At 34.8% G+C, this 9,076-nt stretch overlaps 1 protein-coding gene across 1 annotated transcript in view; it reads right to left on the reverse strand.

Moving 5' to 3' along the window:
• Window positions 1-175: 175 nt before the first annotated feature.
• LOC111431125 overlaps window positions 176-9,076 on the reverse strand; it is a 10,353-nt gene continuing 1,452 nt past the window's right edge. Inside the window, exons 2-24 of the mRNA XM_023067658.1 lie at window positions 8,017-8,147; window positions 7,413-7,497; window positions 7,248-7,301; window positions 7,090-7,181; window positions 6,913-7,016; window positions 6,298-6,370; window positions 5,827-6,208; window positions 5,388-5,714; window positions 5,093-5,296; window positions 4,268-4,363; window positions 4,114-4,177; window positions 3,720-3,847; window positions 3,295-3,541; window positions 3,054-3,178; window positions 2,850-2,971; window positions 2,460-2,583; window positions 2,307-2,365; window positions 2,128-2,212; window positions 1,846-2,044; window positions 1,294-1,395; window positions 890-1,026; window positions 609-668; window positions 176-456 (exon numbers count right to left, since the gene is read on the reverse strand). Coding sequence (XP_022923426.1) covers window positions 355-456; window positions 609-668; window positions 890-1,026; window positions 1,294-1,395; window positions 1,846-2,044; window positions 2,128-2,212; window positions 2,307-2,365; window positions 2,460-2,583; window positions 2,850-2,971; window positions 3,054-3,178; window positions 3,295-3,541; window positions 3,720-3,847; window positions 4,114-4,177; window positions 4,268-4,363; window positions 5,093-5,296; window positions 5,388-5,714; window positions 5,827-6,208; window positions 6,298-6,370; window positions 6,913-7,016; window positions 7,090-7,181; window positions 7,248-7,301; window positions 7,413-7,497; window positions 8,017-8,147 — 3,102 coding nt within the window. The 3' untranslated portion in view covers window positions 176-354. The remainder of the gene's footprint in view (window positions 457-608; window positions 669-889; window positions 1,027-1,293; window positions 1,396-1,845; window positions 2,045-2,127; window positions 2,213-2,306; window positions 2,366-2,459; window positions 2,584-2,849; window positions 2,972-3,053; window positions 3,179-3,294; window positions 3,542-3,719; window positions 3,848-4,113; window positions 4,178-4,267; window positions 4,364-5,092; window positions 5,297-5,387; window positions 5,715-5,826; window positions 6,209-6,297; window positions 6,371-6,912; window positions 7,017-7,089; window positions 7,182-7,247; window positions 7,302-7,412; window positions 7,498-8,016; window positions 8,148-9,076) is intronic.

The following is a 9,076-nucleotide window of genomic DNA, read 5'->3' on the forward strand; positions in this document are numbered from 1 at the left end:
CCAGCGAAAAATTTAGTACTATAATTTTATATAAAGTACTATAATTTTATATAATTTTAGGTAATGTGGTTGTACATGAAATGTGAATTTGATTTGTATGAAAGTAATTGATCTCCAAGAAAGGAAAAAAAGAAAAATGTTGAAAGGGAATTTGAGTATTGGGTGCTGGCCTAGCTTCTGCTAAAAAACCAGAGGTAGTTTCAGCACCCGGGGGATGCCTAAGTCTATATATATGTATTTAACTTATGCACACACAACAAAAGCAAAGCAAACAAAATATATAAACAAACACAATAAAAATCCCCAAATCGAAAAATGACATTGGCTTACAAATCTCCATGGATGTTGAACTTTTCAATTACGCTTTCCCTGTTCGACAGTTCGCAGTAATTGAGTTGCCATGGATGAAAATGACTTCGCTGTGTCTTGCATATCCGTAGCTCTTAAGTTGATTCCCTGAGCATTCAACAAACAAAAAAACTATCATCGTTTTATCCTCCCTATGCTCAAATCCAATATTTTCATATATATATCTACCAAAACTTTGGATCAATCTTTTCTTCTTAACGATAAGGAGGATTTCATTGGACCCAATTTGGTGATTGTACCTGTAATTTCGTTATGTTCTCTTGCAGCTTGCTTTCTGCCATTTTTGCAACACTTGTATCCTGCAGTGCAGGCAAAGAAAACGATGATGGAGATCAGATCCAATGGGGACTTGCAACAAGTATTCTTGGTACAATACTTTCTAAATCACTATATCTATCTACTCCATAATCCATTTTAGCAGCTAACATATATTTGTGTAAATGCTGTACAACATCACCAAGATCTAGTTGTTGGTGATCTTAGGAACTTAAGATATGGTTGGAAGCCAATTTATACTTACCCCAGCCGATGAGAATCCGTACTTCTTCTTGATTTGATCAACTGCACCTGCTTTATTATCTGCTGCATTATTCCAATCAGGTTGCTCTTCCTTGGCTGAGTTTTTCTCCGTTTTGACCTTCATCTGTTTCAGTTTTCCTGAATTTTTATTTATGAGGTTGTTTCTATTAGTACAGCGGTGGATATGAGCATTGTTCTGATTTGTGAAACCCATAATCAATAGTTCAATAAACTTCAAATTTTACATTTTCAAAGCAAGCAGCCAACATTAAATTTGGGACTGCCATTTGAATGATATTATTGTACACTAATCTTCACTTTGAATGTCAAATTGTTAAAGTGACCAGCAGCTAAAAAAATCCATCAAGAAAAGATTTTTCCTTGTGAAGTTGGAAGGACACTGACCTTTAAGAGAATTAAATGTACTCGCCAACTTCTGCTTATTTAAAGCAGCCAACTTGCTCTGTTCTTTTGGTTTTTCAACAGGGTCATCAAGTTCAATGTCATCTGAGGAAGGATAGAAAAGACAAGATAACTTGTTGAGGGTATACATTCATTAAACAATAGGATATTGACTAGAGACTACAACGGATTTAGATAAGTTATGGAAAAACTATTGGCAAAAAAGAAAGCTAGAAATATATACAGCTTATTCTTCTCTTTCTTCGGCGAACAAAGGATGAATATATAAAAAATACTCCTTTTTTTTAAGTTCCAATATTATCTTTAACGTTTTATAAGCGTTTCAAAATTACCTTTAGAACAAAAATTCTTTAGAACGTCGGATGAAATTGGGAATATTCAAATGAATTTCTACTAAAGTTTTGAAACATTTACCAAGAATCAAATGTAATATTGCAATTTTTGAAATAAGGGAAAAGTTATTTTCATTTGAAATTTAGCAGAAAAATATATCCATTTGGTAAAAATGATAAAAGTAGCTCGGGGAGTGAATACCTATATCCAACGCTGACTTGTCTTCATTTGGGACCAAGTTTTCACTACCTTCAACGATCTTAACATCCCTATGGAAGTTGGAAGATGAGAAGATTACGGAAAGTTCTTCAACACTTTCCCTATTATCTTCTATTTCAATATCAGGAGTCTGTTTTGGTTTGTTTCCAGCAATCTCTTGGAAAACCGTAGAAAATATACCCTACCATTCATTCAGAAAACATGTTTTGTTACCCTTTTCATGGAACACTCTCGCTGTAAGCAAAGTTTAAACCATATTTATACCTTCCTTTTTTCCTTGGGAGCAGTGGTCAATTCTTGTAAAAGCATATGATCTTTCCTGTATATGTGACTGACAGAGTCCAAAATCCTATAACAAAAATAAACCAAGCTGAAGTACACAACCTTTTTACAGCAACAAACTGATATATTTTGAATGCATCCAACATGAAAGAGATATATACCTAAACATTTTCTTATGGCACAACACCGAGACAATAAATATTTCTCGATCACCGTTCACCTGTTTCACAAAGAAGACGAACATTAAGGGATAAAAAAGAACACGACAATCTCGGAGGTGGGAAATTTTTAATATTAACGTCCATGCTTCATACCACAAGAAGTTCCCCATCCTTGGAAGAACATATAATGCTTTCAGGCAACGAATTTGCTTTTGAAGGAGAATATTTGACACCCCTTACTGAAGTTTCCTTTAAGAGAGATAACTCTGGCAAGGACCTGTAATGGAAGGTATTTAGCTTAATATATGCCAAACAGATCACAAAAATACACACTCCAAATGTGACGATGAAAACCGACGAGATCATCAAGACCTCAGAAAGATACGCATCGACATTGAGCAACCTTTTACTTCTAGTTAGCAAGGCACTCCTACTCGTGGACGTTGTAATCATAGAGAAAAGAAAATAATGTAAAACCAATCTCTGACATGGTATAATTTTGACTACACTACGAGCAAAGGATGAAAAACCACAACCAGGCACCTTATTTCAATCTTCCCAGTGTCAAAAACAAGCAAGAGGCCAACATCTAAGGTACTATAGAAGGTAGATGCCCAACAACACGACGAGTGATACTTCTTCTTGTAAAGAACCTTCTTGATTCCCTGAGAAGAAAGAACAGTAACAGTGGTAGTCTCATATAATGTAGAAAGATAATTCAATTGGGTCCCTGCAGATGATTGCTACCTGAACAGCATGAACGAAGGAATAGATATATGCAGCTTTCTCAGAACAAAGTAACACTAGCGACTGTTTCGGCACGCTATCCACAGCTGCAATTCCTGATCCTCTGGTCGATGCATCTTGTCCATCTGCAAAAATCCAAAGGAAAGGAGTTCAGTATGATTCTTCTACTTCATCAATGGCGTCCTACAAGAGAAGAGGATGCATTAAGCAAAAATGGAAACCTGAAGAAGGAAGATCTTACATAGAACCTGCATGAATAGAGCTCTGGAGGGTTTCTTGGGATGAACCATGCTAGCACTTAGCGTTTTTCCCGTTTCACCGTCAACAGCCAAAATAGAGGAATCTACTGTGGCAATAGTGAGAACATTTTTCTCAAAACCTTGAAGATTGCAGCTTTCAAACTGCAAAGAAATGATACCAGTAGATATTTCACTTGCAACACGCTTTTGATATATTAGACTCGACCCTTGGATATCGAATACAGAAACCTGTTGAAGATGATAACAGTTGTGGCGAATTAGATTTGTTTGTTTTCCTCCAAACATCGAGCAAATCTACCTAAAAATGAAGAGAGAAGACACAATATGTGTTCCCTGACATCTTAAAAGGAAATAAGCTTTAAAAATCAAGATGAGAAGAAAGTTCAAAATAAGAGAGTATGCTTACAAATCCTCTATCAGACCCAACAGCAAGATGATTCGATCTGGGGCTTATGTTGATTGCAAGTATTGATCCGTCAATTTTTAGTAGCTTAACACTATGGATAATCTGATTGTTCCGTTTCTTTGTGCTTCCTGTGGTATGTCAGATGATCACTTTCCCAACACATCATTGCAAACTCATTGCTACTAGATGAATAACGTAACAGCCCAAGCCCACCGTTAACAGATGTTGTCCTCTTTGGGCTTTCCCTTTCGGACTTCCCCTCAAGGTTTTTAAAACGTGTCTGTTAAGGAGAGGTTTTCACACCTTTATAAAGAATGCTACGTTCTCCTCCTCAACCAACGTGGGATCTCACAAATAATCAGACAAACCAAAAACAATATGAATCTAAAACTACCTTGGAAAGGCATAAAACTGTTGTCTGCTGCATAAGGTTCTGGTCGAAATTTAAAGATCCGGACCTGACAAATTCAATAGTCATGACATTAAACCCTTAAGAATCCTATTTTTTTCTTTCAGTTTTGTAAAACTATTAAAACATATCACTTCACCATTCCGCTATGATCTCCAGAAACAAGAATCTGGGAACTGCCATCAAAATGTAATGCTGTCACCGGAATGCCACTTAAAGAAAAATCATCCTCACTCTGCATTATTAAAATTATGCAAGTTAGTACTTTACAGTAAGAAGTTTTATTCTTTAGTTACAATCTATGGTGCAAAAAAGCCACGCTCAAGTCTTTACATGGTGTCATGGTCATGCTTGTCCAAGGTGTGTTGCCCATAGCCGCATGCCCGTTACATGCCGAAACCCTTGCCTTGTACTACTTTATCGCTTTCGTTTACTGCTTTCATGTTGTATTATTTCCTTTTTGTTTTTTCTAAGAACATGATGTTTCGGCAAAATCATGGCTACGCCTGGTAGACATGAAATGCCTCAGAATGTACTATAGGGAGATGCGACTAGTTGTCAAATTCTCCCTACCTGAAAAGTTATATACTGTTTAAGCCGTTGTTTCCTTTTTGCTTGCATGCTATATAACACCACTTTCAATCTCTCTCTCTCATTCTTAGTTTCAAACTCTCTTTCCAAAATCTCTCTGCCCCGTTTTCTAAAATCTTCTTTTCAAATCGGGGTCCAAAGCTTGAGCATACGTTGCCCGACCGTATGCAACACGATCCAAAGTTGGCTTGACTCACTCGGTGATAAAAGTGAGTGCCACACAATCGTCAAATCTGCTGCCAAGAAAAGGCGATTGTGACACGTGGCATGCCTGCTACTCATGTAGCAAATGAAGGAAAATAGAGATAGGAAAATGAAACTAAAATTTCTCCTTTATTTGAACTTTCTTTAACTCAGATAGAAAAATATTTACCTGTAGTTGCAATGAATAGATTGGGAAGAAAATTGGAGATGACGCATCCCAAAAATTTATGCTTCCATCATTATGTCCAGATATATACAAATTCTCAACCTTTGAAAATCCAACAAATTGGACTGTGTCTAAGTATGATACTTCCTTTGGTTTTGACTCTGAAAGAAAAAGGGAAGGAATGTCTTTTGTCCGCTGAATGTAATCCTACAGTGACATATCAGAAAGTGCTAGAAATTAGTATATGGGGAGGATTAGAATGCATAGAAACAAGAAATGAATTACCCTTTTAGCCTACCTCATCAGAAGCATATAGAGAACAAGAATTATTGGTGAAAAACCTTGCCACAGTTATGTGTGAATCAACAAACGGAATCTTAAGCCTGGCCTCTTTTGGAAGTGAGGCTGCCGTCCTGGATTGACATTGTTGTAGCAGATATTTCTCAATCAAGCAATCATCATAAGTGTAAACACAGCCAGATTTTCCAAGCAATAGCAGATAATCTTGCTTGTTCTTGCTGTGATCACTGAGACTTGAAATGATATCCATATCGACGCAAGGTTCAGAAAGCTGAAGCCCCACTTTGATCATGCGAGCTTCAATTTGCTCATTCAACAAGACTACCTGCCTCCAAATGAACTAAATGTTAGTTCAATGTAAAACTATGGTTTAAAGACTAAAATTGTTCAGTTACATTCCTAAAACTATCAATTCTGAAAGGGCATCATCACAGTACCTGCAGTGAGTTTGAAGAGGCACCCATAACATATAGCCGACTTGCTTTTGCATCCACATAATTACATCTCAGAGATGCAATAGGGATTTTGTCCAACTTATAGCCAAGATTAAGCTTGCATAAAGGACCACTTCGACTGCTATTCTCTGACACTGATTCAAAATTTTGATTTTGGCCATAAAGAATAGCCCATACTAGAACTTCTCCATTGCTATACCCGACAGCAACTTTACTTCCTAAAGGGCAAACCCAACATGCAGAAGTCACCTTCTTTGCTTCTTGATATGATGATAGCTTGGTATGTCCACCCGTGATGAAAATAGATTTGGATTCTTTAATTTCCCACAAAGTAATCAAGCCATCATTGAATATTAGAAGCACTCTACAAGATTAGAAACAAAGATGACAGTGATAACCTTGCATTTTAATAGTGATAGCAGCGTAAGTCAAGGCCATGGTATCTTGCATTACCTCTTGAATTCAGCGGTCGGTTGTGGTAGTATGTGGGTTATATAAGTGTCACTGGTAACTTCAGCTGGATTTCCTGAATAAGATGATTGGGTATAAGACCTGTAGTCATGTCTATAAGACCTCACAATCTGAACATGTAGTCATGTCTATAAGATCTCACACAATCTGAACTCTTTCGAGAAGACCTTAATAGAGACACTTAATTCATTACGTGAAAAAACTATGTTACTTTCAATATTTTTCAACGAAATTATAAGGAACGTTCAAATTTGATGAATTTGACACAAATGTTTAGTAAAAAAACTAACCTTAAATACTTTCAATTTAGAGTCATTTTCGAGTCATTTTTCATAGGTGTACTATTTGCACTTTTTTCCTATTTAAAACGAAGGTGATGTTCAGAAAAGTTGTTTTCTCGTTTTAGTCTCTTACTAAATTCACTTACTAAATTCACTAAAGATTGTACTAGGAGTAAAATAAGGAAGAAAAAAACATGTAGTCATGTCTATAAGCCCTCACCATCATCTTTTGACTTTGATTGAATTATAAACAAATTGTGAGAAAGATGCAAACATAATGCAGAGAGGGAAGGAAGAAAGAAAGGGGTCTTCTCACCACGTGAGGCTGAAACAGGTATGATGTACTTCATTTGTATTATGTTGCAGAGACTTTGATCAAGCTTTAAAATTGAAACATTACCGAGATAATCTCCAACATACCTGCAAGTTTTAGTAACAGAGACCCCTCAATACAGACTTAAGGACAGTAACACGCCCAGTAGAACAAACTTACATGTATGAACTCTGTTGCAAGATCGTGAAAGAGGTGATTTCTTCGTCGTAAGCATGCACATGTACCAACAACTTTCTGTCTATATCCCATACCTACACAAGCAGGGCTTGTCAATGCAAATGCTGCATTATATTGGAGACAGATTATAGCCTAAATACCTCAATTTGGTTGTTTGGAGTAACATTTAGAAGAAATCCCTGATTCTCTATGAACTGAAAATGAAAAACCTCAATATCTTAAGAAGTTATCTTATCAGGAAGCTCTTGAAGGGTAAATGTTGAACAGAAACAGATAAAGAACTGAAAATATAAGAATCAGTATACTTGCAAAAACTTGCTAGGAAGTGCCTCCTTAGACTCTAGTAGAGCCTGAGAATTATCCTTTCCAAATAGCTTGATCTGACCATATCTACGGATAACAATATACATTGAAAGTTAAACATTCAATTATTTAACCAATGAACAAACTGGAAGGTAAGGAATATCATCTCCGTAAGGTTTTTTTTTTTTTTGGGGGAAACTCAGAGCAAAGCTATGAGAACTTATGCTCAAAATGGACAATATCATACCATTGTGGAGAGTCGTGATTCCTAACATGATATCAGAACCATGTCAATAAAATCCTCAAATGTCGAATAAAGGGTGTTCTTTGTTCAAAGATTCTAGAGGAGTCGAGCATCGATTAATGAGAGGTTGTTCGAGGACTTCATAGACCACGGAGGAGGTTCTATAGTGTACTTTGTTCGAGGGGAGGATGATTGGGAGAGAGTTTCATATTGGCTAATTTAGGGAATGATCATGGGTTTATAAGCGAGGAATACATCTCTCTAAGAGCTTATGAAAGTAGACCCTATCATACACAATTAATGAAAGAAGAACTGGAAAGTAGACCCTATCATACATCTCTCTAAGAGCTTATGAAAGGTACCTGGTAGAAAGAGCAAGTATCTTTTGGATGGAATCATAAGCAGACATGGTAGAGCCTGATGGAATGCCATAGTGGAAGGCAAGACGAGGCTCCACCTCGCATCCTTTCAAACCATCAATGGTGCTTCCTGGCTGTATCACAAACATGCCAATTTATAGTAATTAAATTAAATTGTTCATCACAAACATACTTTTATCATTCTAATTAATCTATACTTATTTATTTATTTTTAGTAATTAAATTAAAAAATTTAATTATCAATATTACTTTTAATTAATGTATCAATAAATATACTTTAAGTGATTAATTTATTAAACTGTCTATTAAATAATACTAAAAAAAACTAACCTATGATTACCACAATATATTCATATTAATTAAATATATAAGTTTAAATTAATAAATATATTAACAATTACTAATACTACTGTATTTAATTAATTTTGTTCTATATTTACAAAATTGGTAAAACAAACACAAACATTAATTATCATTTATCTCAAATATTTACAAAATAATTTTGGGCAAGAAACACTTTCCTTTACATTTAATTTTTTTTAGAAAGTGTTACAAAAATGGAATCCCATTTAATTAGTTAGCATCTGGAATGCCTTCATTTCTAATAAATTTTCAAACTATTCTGTTCTTGAATTTTTGGTAATTTTCCGACATTAATTTTTTTTAAATAAATAATTGATTAGATTGAGAAACTAAATTTTATAATTCAACCTTTTTAGAGAATCTCTATATTTTTTTTATTTTACAATATTTTATTTTTATTTTTTAAATTGGAGCTATAATATTTCCCATTCAAAGTATACTACATGCTTTAAATCTTGGACTATTTAAAAAATCTTGTGACACAAGGAGTATTCCTACTTTACCCCGCTAAAATTTTGATATTATTAATTATATATTTTTTCAAAATTTATTTTCTCTTTTTCTATTTAATGATTTGTTAGCCTCACCTTTATTAATTTTTTGAGAGGTAAGAAATAAAAATATAAAGAATGAGAGTTTTTTTTTTTTTTTTTTTTTTACCCATTTTTCAAAATTTTGG

This window comes from Cucurbita moschata, unplaced genomic scaffold (genome assembly GCF_002738365.1).
Source record: "Cucurbita moschata cultivar Rifu unplaced genomic scaffold, Cmos_1.0 Cmo_Scf00035, whole genome shotgun sequence".
Taxonomy (NCBI): Eukaryota; Viridiplantae; Streptophyta; class Magnoliopsida; order Cucurbitales; family Cucurbitaceae; genus Cucurbita; species Cucurbita moschata.